General features: G+C 44.0%; 1 protein-coding gene across 1 annotated transcript; it reads right to left on the reverse strand.

Moving 5' to 3' along the window:
* Window positions 1-261: 261 nt before the first annotated feature.
* On the reverse strand, window positions 262-17,563 carry T265_07106 (hypothetical protein; the record flags this gene model as incomplete). The annotated part of the gene is made up of 8 exons (XM_009172549.1): window positions 262-618; window positions 4,365-4,450; window positions 5,946-6,101; window positions 8,609-8,741; window positions 9,143-9,362; window positions 12,453-12,508; window positions 14,941-15,173; window positions 17,482-17,563. 8 exons carry the CDS (start codon window positions 17,561-17,563, stop codon window positions 466-468), a joined length of 1,119 nt encoding a protein of 372 aa, XP_009170813.1.
* Window positions 17,564-17,913: the final 350 nt, after the last annotated feature.

Genomic DNA, 17,913 nt, shown 5'->3' on the forward strand with positions numbered 1-17,913 from the left:
CGTTTGCATCTATTGACACACATTTGTTTTCGTTGTCTCATTCTGGGTTGACGGTAACCCAAGCCTTGAGTTCACAAGACACTCAGACAGCCTGACGGCATAATACATTCCAGAGGATGTTTCTCCGGAGGTCCACCTGTGGTGATGCCCTGTGTTTTCGTCATTATGCTGTGTTCTCCTCATCTTCCAACAACGTCAGCAACACTGCCCACCAAACTTTGAAGAACAAGAAATATCAATCAATAAAAAATGTAATTTCCTCGCCCTGCCTGGTACAAATTCACTGATTCTTGAATTAGGAAAAAAGTCACCAGAATTTTAGCGATATGTTCGGAGTATGAAAAAGTCGTTGCAAAATCATCACAGAAACAGTGTGTTTGGACGTATTCTTCGGAGCCATGTAACGACTAAAATGAGAGTGGATGCTGGGGTGTGATCGATTGGATGGATATCATTCGAAAACCATCATGCGGGCCTCTTGGATGACCCATTCTCGCGCATGCTCGGATCGGCCCAGTGTTGCCTTCGACCACTGGTCATAAATAGATTGCAAAGTGCTCCAAACCAAGCCAAACTGGCGGAGACACCGAAGATGATCCTCCAGTTATTCAAACTCGACTAAAAAGAGAAATAAAAGTCCTCAGAAAATGCACCCCTGTCACTGTAAAAGTAAATATTTCTTTGTTTTACGCTTCTATACGAACAAAATGATGTTAATCATGGCATCCCTTTCTATCTTGCTCTTCGGAGACACCAAATAGATTTGGCCAAATGAATGACAGATGTGATGAAATGGGACAGATAGTAGAAATAGGGTACTGATATTCGGTATAGAAGTTGGATCACAATTGGTGATAATCGTCTGTTCCCCACTATTAACCTAATCAGTTAGTGAACCTCCGTGATTTGCTAATCTCAAGGACTTCCAGACTGGCTTGCGAAACAGTGATTCTCTGTCTACTCAGCCCTGAAATCGAACTTGTTGATGTCAGTGTCGTGCGGGCAATGTCACTACCTCGGAAACTGTGGTTGTAGTTTTCGATGTCATCGATGTCATCATCACGTGAGCTTGTTGAATTGTACATTGAGTTTAGCAGTTGGATAGTGAACAATGAAGCTGCACACCAGAACTAACCCTTTAGAAGATCACGTATTTTTGGGATGGTCATCATCTACGTCTATTAGTACATGACAGCATCATGAGAAACCTTATGAAAAGTACATATGCTCCCTCATCGTGGCATGGCGAACCGACAGTCGTGCGAACAGAACGCGGTGGATTGTGGGCTAACTGACAGACCATGTGGGCCAGATGACGATAACGCGAGATGGCGAGTGATACTCAACCATGTGTTAGTTTCACGTGTCACGAGAAGGACACAGACTCCTGGCCAGAACTAGACAGTGGCATTGGGCAGTCTCGAAAGCTGAATTTTATCATATCCTACTACTCAGGCGCAGAATCTTACGTCTGAGAATAAGGGGAACAGCCGACTGCGTTTGCTTTAAGTTCCGATGTTTGAAAACCTGTCCATCTTCGCCGATACCTTTGAATGACCTGACTGATTTGGTAACGTCGCATGCTCCTAGAAGTTTGCAAACGGACCATGAACGTTCATTACGCTAATTATATAGTCGTCCCAAGTGAAGACCCGACAGACGTACATCCCACCCCTGGTCGTACAGGCAACTAAGGTTGGACGGGAAATAAATACCGGGAGGAAGAATGTTTTCGCCACAAATCCTGATATCCTCTCCAGTTTGCTTAGTATGAACCGAGAGCTCATAAACCGAATTATGTATTTGGGTTCCGTCGTTCTACAAAATAAACAAAGTGGCATCGGTTAAACGAAGGTGACTTTCACGCCTCTCTATGGAAACGTGCAGAAGCCTTATGCGTACGGTATTTAAGGGGAGAGTTAATTCAAAAAATAAGTAAAACACCAACATTAAAAGACGAATGACACTATGTCCAATCTAAGTGCGAGTGAAATGCACTACTGATCAGTCACCCCTGTCCGAAAGATTCAGCGTTCAATCTACTAGCCAGAAAATCACGAGATAGACTACCTGGAATTTTGTTGCTAATGATTCTCAACAAAGATGAAACAGCTGTACAGTGCTTCTCGACTTTTTCAGCGCAGACTAACGGGTCAAAATCTCAATGTCTACTAGTATAACGGTGATACTACTAATGGGGAGGCGTGCGAGTAGTATGGTTTCTTGTAAATTCGCTTTGCGTCTCTTGGAAATTTGTGGAGCCACTTTGTAGCATTTGCTTGGATTTGAGTAACAGTCAATGAATATTCAGGAAAGTTTAGGAAGACGCGTCCAAGGGAAGATGGATGTTCAGTTTTTGTAAATAAGATGCAAATGAGAGTTTTGCTTCCCTGTCCAATAGTCTAGTCAGTTGACATTTCCTAATAAATAGCTCCGCAGAGAAGACCTTCTTTTCACTACTAGCATTTAACCTAGTTAGGGGGACGTGGTCAGGCCGGAATCGTGTTGAGCCTTGTAACCGAGAAGAACGGACGGTCCTGCGTAGCTATGGTGCTTGGGGTCCGACCGGACTGAAGCTGCACGATGAGGTGACGAGAATCTGAAGAGAAGGTAATTGTAATGTGACCAATGAATTGCGAGTCCTTTTACTCTCCAGTTCGATGCACAAGCACCAGGATAATGGTTTGAGGGCAGGAGCGATCTGTTTGAACGACAATGGTGCAAAACGTAAATTCTATCTATCTCCCAACGACCTACAATCACCGTCATTTTTCCTGTTGAGGTTCGTGCCAACTACTATTTAGGACGTAGGTACGGGTAAGTCAGTCAAGTGCATACTTGAAAGCGAGCAAATATGAGAGTGACGGGAATGAAATGACTGTTAGGCATGCGGCTTTGAGAATTTCTCACCTGGAACCCAGATGAATCTCCCGTTTGTGATGTTTCCACGCAACTGAATATGCTGCACCAGGCCGCCTCATATTTCAGTCGCCATGATATTTGAGATATCGCGATACATGTATATTCGTAATACACTACTCATAAGGTTGCTGGAAATTCGTCGACATCCTACGACCGGTTTCGCCCTTCTTGGGGCTCATCAGGTAGGCGCTAATTTTGTGCAATTTGGTTTCAATTAGAACATAAGGTTGACAAAAACTCGGGGACTGCGTCTGCCTGATGAGCCCCAAGAAGGGCAAAACCGGCCGTGGGCTGTTGAAGAATTTTGAGCGACCTTATGAGTAGTGCATTGCGTTTATAATTATTTGAGTCACTCAAAAATGAAACAGGCGAAAATCGAAGTAAAAATAAGCATGTTGTAAACGGGTGCTGTAAAACGGATTTGGCTGAAACGTAACTGAAGTATCTCAGTAAAACAGATTTGTACTTCCTCCACACAATACTGTATAATGCTATGTTGGATTGGGCATTTGGGTTGTGTCGAAAATATCTCGGATGAAGATCTCTGCATTGGCAAATGCATGATCAATCCAGCCTGACTTCGATTGTCTGCTTCAAAGTCCGGCCATTTCGCTCATTTCTCCGACCATCAAACTGGCATACCGAATTTCCGCACCTTCGTTTGACGTATGCAGCACTGTAAAGGAACCCGCGGTCACCATTCCCACTCGGATTCGTGAGTGTGACAGGCAGGTGCCGATCAACCTAGGACGATCCTCCTATAACCTAGTAAAATAAAACCGATAGCCATCGGCCGTTTAGCTGGCGAGCTCGCATTGGTCCCTCGTGACCATTCCATTTTTTCAGCATCCCGCTGGTTTCGCTCCTAGTACGGCCAAATGCATTGAGATTATCTGACTCAGCTGTCCTGTTGTGAAACCTTATGGGACAGAACGATTGTGTTCGTGATGTTTACCCGTCTGAGACACGCACAAGCTCGAAAAGAGGCTGATGACGGTGGTTTTCTATTCTTGCAAAAATTCGGTGCCTCTATTGGACGGGAGTGCACTGAGTGAAACCCGGAGGGCGATATAGTAGTAGCGAGTGTAGAGCCTGATTATGTCAAAATTGAGTGTTGTGGAAGCCCTCATCTCGTAAACCTTTTCGAACGAACTGGTCGTGGTTTAATGAGAGTGATTTGTGCATCACTGATCATTTTATCTTCGCAACTTATTTAAGCTGCTTTAAGAAAAAAGGAAGTCACCCAAATTTTGAGCTGTTCTCTGGTCAACTGCTTGATGGCGAATGCGGACGTAGAACCGGTATGTGATAAAAAACAGGGACGTAAGGAGACAGATAGTTTTGTTTCGGTCACTCTTCATCTGTCTCACTTGAGAATTAAACTCGCGAGACTGGTGGGTAAGAGAAAGAATGAATAAAAAGTTTGAACGGTCTGGACTCACGCTATCTTTGGTCACATATCCGACTAGCATGGGGCCAAATATTCCGGGTAGGGTAGCTACGCAGTTTGTCAACGAGGTAATAACACCTGGAATGAAGACAAATGAAGGCGAATTTCCAAAGTGATACAATAATGACCTTGCTAGGTCCACCATCTACATTATACTATTTGAGGTGTTCCCCCTTAGAGTCCCAATCACGTATTTTCCCAGTCACGTTTTATGCCGATTATCCTACCAGTTAATAGCCCCCTCATGAAACAGCTTTTAACTAATCAACCATGCCAATTTTCACAAAAAACAAGTTCCAAAATTCATCTCGTGGGTACTGCTTTAGGAACTATGCGAAACTTTTGTACGAATCGATAACTACGTGCACAACTTTAAGAATGAGCGTGAACTTTTTGAGGAATACTACTCATATGGTCGCTGAAAACATTTCGACAGACCTGTTTCGCACTTCTTTGGGGCCCAGCAAGAGGTCATAGTCTCCTAGTTTTCCGTTCTACTTAAACCCCAGCTTTACCCTCATTTGCACACCAACTTGGTGATAACATTAAACAGCAGCCGAGTTCCAGCTGTGTTGAACACAACGCGGCCTTTGTGCACCATATTCATCTGAAGAATACCGCGAATGGTAGGTTATTTCGCCGTGAGTCGATTTTGTGGCGTTAGGCTACAACGCTTTCGGGTAAGTTTGTTCAGTAGGGCGACCAGTTGTTGACAGACCGTCACTCCAAGAAGAATGTGGTCAGTTGGAAGCTATGCACATGAAATATCTAAATTGAAGATCGTTATGCTGAATAACAGCCATAATTTTTGCATACCTAATCGGTCTTAACGAGGGATTCATCTGAGACCTTCGTTAGTGGTATTCTTTGGCGCAAAAAGTTTTATTTGCAACGATATCCGAGATATTTCAGTATATTTTCCCGGAGAAACACTACTCACAAGGTTAATGAAGACCGTTCAGCGGCCCACGACCGCTATTCCGCTTCTTAAGGCACATCAAATGGGCATAGTCCCCGAGTTTCCGCCAATCTACTGTTCCGGTAGAACACAAATAGTAAGAAATTCGCAAAATGCAACCCTTTTCGGACCAACCTAATGCTAACGGAATACCAAAGAAGGTGCAGTCACGGAGTTTATTTCTACCTGAGGTTCGATTTTTAACTTCAGTTCCATCCAATCCTTGTCACGTGACAATATTTTATAGGCAACTCTCAGAATTTTTGAACACTGTCTAAGATTGAGATAAAATTCAAAGTTTACGTGAGGAGGTTGATATTTGCCTCCAAGCCGTCTCACAATAGAAGCAAATCACATATGGTCTACGCTCGACGATTGGACTATGCGTCTGATTTTAGATTATGGGGAGAAAACCATGTATTTGCACGCGTTTTTCAACAAATTGTTGTATTTAAAAGCGCGTGTACGCACAAAATCACAAATATTAAATATTTGCTGACTAAAAGTCGAAAAATTCTATTACTCAGGCGTTAAAACAGACGAACAATGGTTCTGTTGCATGTTTAGATGCATGTAGTTAACATAATGTAAGGAGCAACCGTCAAGAAGCCTCACCGGAAAATTGTGGAGCCAAGTCCATCGTGTTTGCGGCAAAGCCTGAACTGGCAGAACCCATCAGTCCGATTGCTGTGGCAAAGATCAAGACAGATGCCGTGCGGCTGCATCCAGTGTAGCCGACGAGGAGAAGACCGAGACCGATTCCGCCAAGCGCTAACCATTAAAGAAAACGCAGTGAGGGTAAAAGATTTCAGACATCGAAAAGTCAGATAAAGCTCGGTTTCGCAAAGGAATTTTATTTGTTTGCGGTTGCATTTTGTAACGTGAATTTTAAATCCCAGCACTGTGATTGGCTAGCTTTTTTGGATCCCAGCCACGATCGCGTTAGTTTTGACCAGAGACATCCCCGAGGCTTGCGCTAAAAGCACATGCAAATTAATGCCTGTTGATTTGTTCTCAAACCTGACCAGTTCTGTTGCAAAGGTTTCATTACCAGTCAAGTTGGGATATTCAGTGCGTTTCGAGTGGAATTGCATCGAGAGTGCAAGTGTATGATTCTTGCACACGCATGAATTGATACCGAGTTTTTATCACCCAGGTCGACCTTGAATGATCACTGATCCTTTTTCGGGTGAGCATTCCTATTGGCTTTTTGACTGGCCTGTTTTATGATTGGTGGGCAACCAGGTAGCCTTGAAATCTGATATCTCCGGCTCTCCTTTCCGTAACCTTTGTTTTGTTTTTAGAGTGAGTCCTGTTTTTCGACACGTTGATCCGATTCCCAAGGCTGGCAGTATTTACATCCAGTTTACAGTCTCTCGTTCGTAGCATTATATAGAAAGGGTTGGTTTCGACATGCCGGCTGAAAGAATCTTTTGGCAGAGTACCATGCTTCTAGGGATTCGCCCTCGTGTCTTGTATATCTGCGTGCTACGGTCTCTAACTTTTCCTAGATACCCCTTTAATCTTACATTTGTGGAAATAGAATACAGAGGTTCACGTCTTTTGATAATTGCGTTGTACTCTTTTGCCAATGTGAGAGGCTCGATATGAATTTGGGTACGTTCTTGATGTACGGAGGGATTCAATTCGTGGATCTTGATGTTTTTTCTCCGGGTTGGATTTTTATAGACGCGCGGCGACTGGGTTCATTCACCACTAGCGTCTTTTCCAAACACAGATCAGAATGCTGCCAAAAAGTAACAAACCAAGTCACGTAACGAGCAGACCAAGGAATATCTGAATTGGAACTCTCCGTTGTCAAATTCGGTGACGTGATAGCAATTAATCGCAGTGGTGTTCATCTGCTTTCGACTCCAGTTTGAAGTTCGAACTTGCTGAAGAAAACTACCATTTACCTGTTTGTCACTGAACTGACAGTAGGTTCTATCTATCACCACATGTTTCTGTCTCGTCGAGAGAAATTTTGATTGCTAGGTCCAACTTGTTCGCCTCGGATCTTTCAAAGACCACTTGTGGACACATTTTTTGTGTGTATTGATGACACATTTATATTCCCCCTTTCTTTCTGGGGCGGCCACCCGTGTGGTTTTTAGTATCATGGTGATCTGCGACGATATGAATTGACTGCACTGGTATACTCCACGAAGTCTCGGGCAGGTAAAATGAAAGAACCGTTCAGCTGTAGCACTCTTTTAGTGCCTAGCCGTCATGCCACTAGAGGGAAGCACGAAGGGTGGGATACTACCAGGTTGACCAAGCCTAGACAGGAAAGTCGAGAGGTAGAGGCCGGGTCCGAACCACGGACCTTCCGGCCAGTAAATTTGTATCATAACCCGAAACGGGTGAAATTAGTGCAGTATACGTGCCTGCCTAAAGCTACGCAAGAAATACAAAAGGTAGTCTTAACGGGATTGGGAAAGACCTTTGTTCAAACGCGAAAATTTTTCCACCTAAACGGTGGGACATTTTGATTATTCCAACCATCGTAATGCGAATTAAGGCGTCGTTACCTTTTCAGAATCGTTAATTTGGGAGCATGAAAGACAGATGTGTTCAGAAAATTCAACTCAATATAACTAGAACTGAAGAAAGCCCACTTAAATGAAGTTCCACTACCCCCGCCAATTCTTGACTATTTTCCGGTTGAGCGCATATTGTACGCAACTGAAAGATTTGCCACAAACAGGCCACGTTAGCTTGAATTTGATACTTTCGCGCTTGAAAGGATGACATCGTTATTACAAAAACATTAAAAAGCTGTTGATCCAAATGTCCAGAGAATGTCACGATTAATCGCCATCGACAATTTTGCTCAAGCTAAAGAAGGACATACCAACCGGGACGAACTGTCACACAAACGTACCTTTCCATACTTGTCTGCTCCACACTTCAGCCTAGACTGAGAGAAATTCAGGTTCAACACAGCGTTCTCAACTGCCCCTTCCTCCGGGGCCGCAGCTTTTTACTTTACATATTTTCACGATATTTTGATTGCACCCTTTCTTGACCTGCGTCTGTCTCATCTGTTTGGGAACGATATTGTCAGAGCGTGTCTTTAGTGAACGCGTTGATGAACCTCAGTTCCCAAATTCTCATAAATATTTTAAGCTACTAGGTTGAATTTGAGTAGAAACCAAAATAAACACTAAAAAGCGGAAGACAAGGGCACGTGATTCAAGTCAGGACTCCAGACTGTCGATTAAGAAAGTTTGAGATTTTTGTCGAAATCGTTAAGGTTAGAATCGGTATAAACCTACCAATGCAGTTGTTCAATTTGCGCACCCAGGTAGTCGACAGCTTGCCTCGTTTTATCAACACGTCTGAGATGAATCCGGCTAGCTGGGCATACGCGCATTGGACCAGGTAGGGGAAGGCGGACAACAAACCATTCTGAAATCCAGATAAAATTTAAACTGCGACGATTTTATCTCAAAAAGATGCCCAAGCGCAACTGAAATTTCTCTGATGAGAAAGACTCAACTGGAATACTCTGAGGTCTTTCAAATTAGAGTACAACCATAGTCTGTATATTTACAGGACAGTCTTCATTAAAGAGGAAGCCTTTAGGTTTCCGAGGTTCTTTGTTGTACCGATAACGCTTTTGTGTCCAAAGTCTAACAACTTACAGATAAATAGAGACTTGAGGTTTGTAATGTGTCGCTCATATATTGACCTCTTTGCTGAGCCGGGAATGTTTTTAGCTACTGTTGAGCCACGCATGGGCGAGTTGCATGTCTAATAAAACCATGTAGAAGCGAAACTTTTTGTCGATTGAAATCGTACAGACTTACGTCAGACATGGAAAACCCCAAAACGCGTGACATGTAGGTTGGTATGCAAGTGATCAACGTGTAGAAGGACCAGTTGTGCGTCACGTGACATATAAGCACAGACCAAAATGCGCGACAGCGTAGTAAGCTTAGCCATGGGACAGAGGTTTGAAACGCATTCACTTCGGCTTTTTCCTGATTCAACTTGGAATTCGTCAAGTTTTCGTTGGATTCACCCGACCTGAGCGTAAACAAACAGGTGTGAGTATTGAATACAGGCACTGGGAAAATCAACCCTTTGATATGCACACCCCACTGCTCCCAGAACAACGCAATTCTTTGATTCAGACCGGATTTTTTCATGTCTAGGATGCAAATACAGAATGCAGTGGTAATCGAACGATTTGCACAAGGGCTTACAAGTGATAACTCACAACGATAATGGCTGTTTTGTTACTGGGTGTATCCGTGCCGCCAAACAGACATGAACATGATATGATCACATTACCGCCACAGCAAACAGCGAATTCCATTTCTTCAACGTTAACCATTCCCTTGTACAAAGTTACATTCAGTTAATAGTGTATTCCCGGTTTAGTTTTCCCCCAAGTTTTCCCCTTTAGTCGAAGAAGAAGGTATAGTGTTTCACGGAACAATGTTCTTTGATTTAAAGTTTAAACAGACTCAGGGAACCTTGTTGCAATGCACTGCAAGCTACTTTCCAGAAGATATTGCCCGTATCTGTGCTTGACGGTCAGTGCGAATTCTAGATGTGACGAGCTATCCTTTGAAGTCAAGTCAAACTAATTCGGGTAACTGATCGGTTCAAACGTAACTCGTCTACTAAAATAGAGTCATCTCGTCAGAAAATTCAAGAACTAAAATGAATTGTTGCAAGTTAGGAGAATGGAACATTTTCCAAGCTAATCTGAAAAAAGACCCTTGGTTATCGTTTGTCCTAATATGTCCTGTAAAATATTTACGCGCGATGGATATTCCATACTATGAGAGGACCTTACACTCGGCAGAACGGTATGAAGAACGTCTGTCTAGTCAGGGGTGTGGAAAGCTTTGAGATATGCCCTTTTGAAATGTTGGAAAACGAGTGAACCATGCTGAGCAGTCTGTATCTCTCCGTTGCAGTCTCAGCCATGTGGACTTACACCTTACCAGCGTCGGCTTTTTGTTTCACCGGCGTCCTCGCTGGTCCACGTGATAAGCATAACCTTCAGCAATCTAGATATGTTGACTTTCCTTCCTAATAACTGCCCACCTGACACTTTTCTCTTAAAAATGATGACAAATTAAAAGTGCAGTTGTTGGAATACGACCTTGACAGTATGTTAACAGGTGGCTTCAGGTTTATTTGCGCCTTGTAGGTATGACATTACGATGAAACCTAAATTAATTGACAAGGACCGGAAACCATTATTACGCCATCATTTTTAGCCTGAATAAAAACTTGAAACAGGCCTCCGCACACCTCCCCGTTGACCGAGTACGTTCGAGTTTACATCGAGCGTGTCGACGGCCAGCACGCTGCGCCATACTGGGCTCTGCACATGCCCTCTGTAACTTCCTGGAACGCGCGCGTGTCCAATGGTCTGACCACTGTTAATTGGAAAAACAATCTGCACACCAGCCGTCAAGGTTATAAAAACGGGGAACTGGATTACCTGGCGGAGTATCATCAGAGTCTGTGTACACTTTTCCTTATTCGACCAGACCGTTTACAAACGTGGCATGTGAGTTGACACCCCCTCTCATCATTCTCCGGTGGTAATAAGAGAAACAAGAGTGCGTTTTTCAGAACCGGAGCCCACCAGGCATCATACTTTGTTTAGTATGTAACTAGACAAACTGCCGATGGGTGATAAAGACGTGATAAGTACGCCTGTCCTAGCATAAATGCCAGCTTTCCTGGTATGATATCTAACTGAAGGAAGTGTGACATAGGTTCAAGGAATTCAGGCAGGATTTCAACTCGGCAGAGTCGCGCTCACTACCTCGTCACTTGCAGATATATCAGCTGAGTAGTTGTGAACCGCAAGCTTAATTAGTCCGCCAGACATCTTAAGAGAAAGTGCGTGAGATAGGTACCAAGACAGACGGTTTATGCAGTGTTTTCCGAGCACAAAGAGACACTTGAGCGCAGAGAGAGTTGGGAAATTCCAAATACACTTGGCCATTGTTTACTCATACTTCCAGGACATTGAATGAGAGCAATGAAACTACCTGCAATGATGAGTGTACTCGACACAATCATCACGGCCTTTTTCCGAAAAAAAAGAGTCAAAACCAAGACAAAGTCAACTGGTTAGTTTGGCGTACGATGCCAAATTCGTGCCCTTTTGACGGAAAATGTTCTTTTCCAACGTGTGATGTCCAGAAACTGTGAGTTTTGGAAGAACGCTCGCATAGCGAGAGAGCTGAAAGAAACGCTTTTGTGAAAACCCTCAGCTGACCAAAGACCAGCAGTACGGAAAATAATGAATATTGAACGTGAAATCGCTCGATAACAGAGTCACATGGGTCACGTGGAGGATAACGAACGAAAGACGGTGGGAAGGGAAGGATTTCTGACTGGCAACTGCAGTGCATACGAGTGAGGTTGCTCGTCAGACTTTGGTAGTCACCTGATGTTCAAAGTTCACCCGTGGCTTCAACTCCGTGTTTGCATTTCTTCAGGGGTCGCAGGTCGGTCGCTTTTTTCGACGAACCTCCACGGAACGGACGGTTAGTTGTGGTAAGCATGTGGAATGGCTAGACATGACGATGGACCAAGAACTACCGCGATTCTGATTTCATGGCTTGAGATTTCTCAAATCTTACTTGAAGGTCAATGACAATTTGGATAAAGCGATATGGAAATTCGCTGAGGTTATTGCGAATAGGTGAACAGCTAACTAGCAAACTGGTGGAGATTGGTGAGTACAGGATTGATCCAAAGTTCAGTCGGTTGTAGCCCGAATCCAGCCCAACGACCCCAACTTCTAACAAACTCAGTAAGTGAAGCGAAACGGCGTCGCCAAAATTTTCATAAAGCAGCAACAGCTTTTCCACGATATTTCGCTTATCGTGACAGTCAGCTTTTGTTGACAAAATCTGTGACTGTCCGTGTTACAGATTGATTGATTTTCGTCACAGTAAGCATTCATTTTGCGAGTTCAGCGATAATCATGTCACATGTGAGCATCAAAAACTCTAAACTACTGAATCAGCCGGAAGTAGCGCGTTATGTATCCAGCACTAATTATCACCTCGATCTTCCCTTAGAACCCCTGAACGTTAGTCGAACAAAATAGGTATACAAATGCGAAAAAAAACTTACACTGTTTTGTCACAAACGTGTACTTGTGTTGAATCACTGGGTGACACTTGAGTGACCTATGGGGATAAGGAAAGAGAATTTAGATGAAAGAACTCAAACTGCGTGCACTGTCCTGTTCAGACCAAAAAATCGCCAACGAAAAAGTTAGGTGATGATATTTCAGACAAACTGACAAAGCACCCCATTCTAGTCTCAGGCGAACTGACAGCGCTCCGTAAACAAGATACTGCATCTTTCTCTCTGCATTCCTTGTAAAAGTAAGTTTAACTTCAATGCAGTAATTCGCTAAACAAGGGGATCGGTGTGGACCGATTGGCTGCTGCAAATTCACAAAACTCTTGTCTGAATAAACCACTTCCTGTTCTCATGCAATTACTCCGCTCAAACTTCGAGGCCCTCACCATCCATATGTGATTTTTCAATTCCGTGAAGTAGTGGTAACCCCTTCGCCACGGATATCCTGCTTCCAGCTCACAGCACGGCCAAGGATATACATCCCCTGATGGACTCTGAGATGGGGAACAGTTGAGTTCAGTTTTACCCTCGGTTTGATTTGAAAGCACCTTCATAATTACAGCAGGACTGGAAAACGGTTAAAACGAGAGTGTTGAAAATCAGTCTTCTACAACTTCTCGCTATCAAATGCAGCTAGCTGAACCAGTTTTGTCCATCCATCGTTAGAGGTCTCACCTCCCGTTTTTTAGGGTTCACGTTAGAATTCTTGTGTAACACAAACTCCGCTGGAATTCAGTCCATTTTGGTGGCCAGTTCCCCCAGCTGTTTACTTGATAGACACTGAGCAGTCATTATGGTTCCAAGTTCTACACCAATACCTGGCGTATAATTCACCCCTGTTTTGTATGGAATGAGATCTGTCCAAAATGACGTGTCAAATGTCAAGTTAAGCCGCTCTTTAAACTCAACCAATCCCTGATTTTCTGAGGTCTCTTACTGTGCTGCCTGTGGTCTTCTTCGATCGACCTTTCTGCGCACGGCGGTCTCACACGACAGAACAATCTATTCCAGGATGCACCGTTTTAAGACAGACCGATATGTAACTTTGATTGATCAGTTGATTCGTAATTCTCTACCATTTCTGTGCCTAATGTAGACCAGGACGTACCAAACAGGACCCATAAAGAGTCATCAATGAATACCACGTCTAACTATACTGGTACTTGGTTTAAGGATGAGTATACCAATATTTCTTTGGGTTCAGTAGATAAACCATGAAAGGAGACCCCCGGCCCTTCCACTGGACAGCTACTGATCCAGAAGCTGTCGTAACCATAACCTGTAATCAATCACTTTACTGCTAAATTAGGCACAAGGGTGAATCTAGACCTTTAGGACGAATTTCGTTAGTTAAAAGCGATATACAGTAACGAAATGATTCGAAACGGAGAAAACAACCACTAAGACAAACAAAGATTGTAGTTTCTGGGTTGTGGAGCTTTCATTTCTGCTAACCATGGTCTTGAGGTGATTCACGGAAAGAGAATTTAAGTGATATATATCCAGAAATCTAGCCTGGATCCACATTGTTTCGAATTTCAATAGCACTTTAATTCAATCGGTAAGTCTCGTGCGATGACTTTGGAAGGTATAACTGAGTGACGCGTATTCAACAAAAGAAACCCCAACCAAGTAAATACTAATGTAACGGTGGATACTACTGATGAGGCATGCAAGTAGTATCAACTCGTAAATCCGCTTCGCGTCTCTTGACAAGTGACATCTATTACGGAATTGGTGAAGTCGCTTTGTGGCGTTTGCTTGCATTTGAGAAACAGTGAATGAATATCCAGGAAAGTTCAGGAAGACGCGTTCAAGGAGGGGGACGGATATTCAGCTTTTGTGAACAAGATGCATATGAGAGTTTTGTACCACTGTCCGATAGTCTGTAACTGTCCAGTTGGTGTTTTTCTAATAAACAACTCCGCAGCGAAGGCCTTCTTCCTTTCGCTAATAGCCCCAACAACTTTGATCGTACAAAAGTTCGTTTTTGGGAGGCACGCTCCATCCAAACGTTCCTCTAATGAACAACTCCGCAGAAAAGGCCTTCGTTCTTCCGCTAATAGCTCCAACAACTTTGGTCGCACAGAAGTTCGTTTTAGGGAGGCACGCTTCATCAAAACGTTCGTCATTTATCTGGCACTTGTTCACGGCGACTCGTGTTAAAAGTTCATGATAACGAATATTTCTGTAGTACTGCAACTGAACGTGACACTCAAATCCTTTTTTCGTTGACCACAATGTTGTCCATCGATTACACATGACTATTCGGGACGTTCCAGGCGATCCAAAAATTGATCCAAGGGCTTTTTGGCCCCCATGGAGAGCGCTTTCGTTCTTGTGAGGTAGGCGAAAGATTAAACTGACACGGAAAGCTAGGGTAGCCCCGATGAAGAGCACCCTCTTTTAAAGGACCGATGTAGGTGTGAAAAAATAAGGCTAACTTAGGGTCAACAAAGTTAACCACACTCACTCCCCAGAGCGACGTATTAATCAACTTCAGTTCCTTTGCACTTATCCTTGGATGTCTTTCCGGAGCATCATAGACGATGAAGTACCATAGTATCAGAGAAAGGAGGCCAACACTGCCGAAGAGGTAATGTGTCACGTCCCAGTGAGAAACGAAGGTGGTACCATCTGCAGCCAAGCGTGGCTGACAGAGGAAACCGGCTAACGCCAGACCAACGACCGTGCCAACCTGTATACCTGTTCATTAAAAATGAAAACATAAAGATTTCAATCAAAAGAAGTCTCCGGACGGTCGCTCTCCAGCAGAAGCTATGATGAACAGAAGGTTGAAGCTTACCCATGACGCTATCCTACCAACACTTACTTGTTTTCAATCACCGAGGAAAGCCAACATGCCGGCCTGGCAACCGTGTGCTTGTCAGGGACTATCGCCCCGGGTACCGAAGATGGACTGTTGAAGTCGTCCTCAAAAGAATCGGTCAGGTGATTTACAGCTTCCAGGTGGGATCATTGATACGACATGTCAATCAATTACGGCCGACTGAGTGCCAGGTCCCAAAGGCGGAAGAACAGTAACTAGACCTCAACCTACTGCTTGAACCCTTTGATCTCCCAAGACCAGCACCTATAGTCACTGCTTCGCATGTACCACTCAAGACAGATCCATTGCTGCAACCAAGACGCCGTACTGGTCGCCTCAGAAAAAGGGTGGAACCTATACAACTTAATCCACGTCAAAAAAAAAGCCAAAAAGGGGAGGTATCAGGAAGGTCAGATTCCTGAAAGCAACCTCAGAACTCCCGGAACCTACTGCTCCACCAAAATGTCAACAGGAAAGCCGGCAAGCATCCAGGCCAGTCAATTATTCAATCAATTCAGCAAAACGTGATGAGTGTTCTTGCGCACCACGGAAGCCCGACCGAATGTGATCGGCGTTCAGGCTGATTAAATTTCAGTGATAGTATGTGAATTTAGATGTGTGTGTGTGCGTCCGAGAGTGTCCACATGAAAACGTCACACTGGCGTTCGATTGAGTGTGAAAGAAGCCCCTGATCGAGGAGAGTTCCGGAGTGTTGATATTACTGAAGTTTTATTGTGCAAGACTGCTTTAAGGCAGGAGTTACGGAAGTGTAATTGTAGGGAAGGGGGTGGATCATGTAACAGCCATATTTTAGAGCGAGAATTTTTTCGACTGGTCAAATCAGGCCGCTGAGGAAATGAGCAGTGGTTAGGTAGTGGAGAGTTGTCTGTCTGTTAGGTTTGTATAGGGAAGTCGGACAAGCCAGAAAGAGTGGGGATATCAAACAGCTCCAGCTAACTGGGCGGATGAGGTAATCGTAGGGATACAACGACTTTTCTGGCAGGCCTTTTCGTTCGCTGCGAGAAATTTCCCGCTACTGCACCAGGGAAACTTCCGGTCGGTAAACTATATATGTGACTTCCAGAGGAAAATTATTTACGAACCAACTGGACAGGACTGAAAAACGAAGTAACGAAGTTTCTTTTGTTGATTCTAAGTCACTACTGGTCGATAGTGACCTAATTTGGCGAGTGATACATCAGTTAGCTACTTATATATTGTGGGTAGTGTGAGGAGATTTGGGATATTTTGTGTGGGATTTCGTCCTGTAAGTGAAGCCAATCTATGCTGAACAGCCGAGAAGCACTGTACAGCTGTTTCATCCTTATTGGGAATAATCAGCTGTGCGCATCTCACGAAACTCCGAAGAGTCTCGAATCCGCGACCTCCCGGCTAGTAGCTTGAACACTTGACCGTTCGGCCACGAGTGGCTGATCAGCAGTGTGATTAACTCGCACTTAGACAGGATATAGCGCCGCTCATCCTTCAATCACGGGATCCACATCACGCGGTCACACGTGTTGACTGGCTCCTCGAGCAACGACTTCTCAGATAGAAGTTTCACTCATCGGGTGAAGTTTATTCTTCCACTGAGCTACCTATATATTGTGGGTAGTGTGAGGAGATTTGGGATATTTTGTGTGGGATTTCGTCCTGTAAGTGATGCCAATCTATGCTGAAAAGCCGAGAAGCACTGTACAGCTGTTTCATCCTTATTGGGAATAATCAGCTGTGCGCATCTCACGAAACTCCGAAGAGTCTCGAACCCGTGACCTCCCGTGATTGAAGAACGAGCGGCGCTATATCCTGTCTGAATGCGAGTTAATCACACTGCTGCTCAGCCACTGGTGGCCGAATGGTTAAGTGTTCACAACTACTAGCAAGGAGGTCGCGGGTTCGAGACTTCCTACCGGAGTTTCGTGAGATGCGCACTGCTGATGATTCCCAATAAGGATGAATCAGCTGTACAGTGCTTCTCGGCTTTTCAGCATAGATTGGCTTCACTTACGGGACGAAATCTCCACAAAAAGTGAAACGGTTTTAAGGAAATTTCAAGGGGAGGATTGGGCACTCTGACTCTCGAAAACCTCTGTGCAAATGACTTGTTTTTACTTGTGTATCTGTCATCTTATAACCACTCATGTCTTGTTGATCAATGGACGATTTTGTATTCTCCAGATTTACCTCCATTTTGTTCTTGGACAACCTCAATTTCCCTGGCATACTGAAGAATCTCTCCGGCTTTCAGGGATTGTGCCGGTAACATACTCGTTTGCGCCAAGTCATTGAGACGAACTTCTTACTGCTTATGGCAACTTGTTGTATTTACGCTCTGCGACTACCTTACCCTGTCAGTGAAAGGACTCTTTCCACACAAGTTCTTCACATTCTCGTGTGTGCATGCGACCGCACGACTGGTCTGTCGACCTTACAGCTGATCGCCTTTCCTAAATTTGATATCATTCTGTAGGGTGATTAACGAACAGGCCTATTTTCTCTCGGTTATGCAGTTCAGTTATCCTTCTGTCTCCTTGAAAAGCTCTCCAAGGTATTTTCTCCACATCAGTTTTTTTTATCCGATTCTCTGTCTTTTATGTTTTGTCTTCACGCAACCCA

This window comes from Opisthorchis viverrini, assembly GCF_000715545.1.
Source record: "Opisthorchis viverrini unplaced genomic scaffold opera_v5_161, whole genome shotgun sequence".
NCBI lineage: Eukaryota > Metazoa > Platyhelminthes > Trematoda > Opisthorchiida > Opisthorchiidae > Opisthorchis > Opisthorchis viverrini.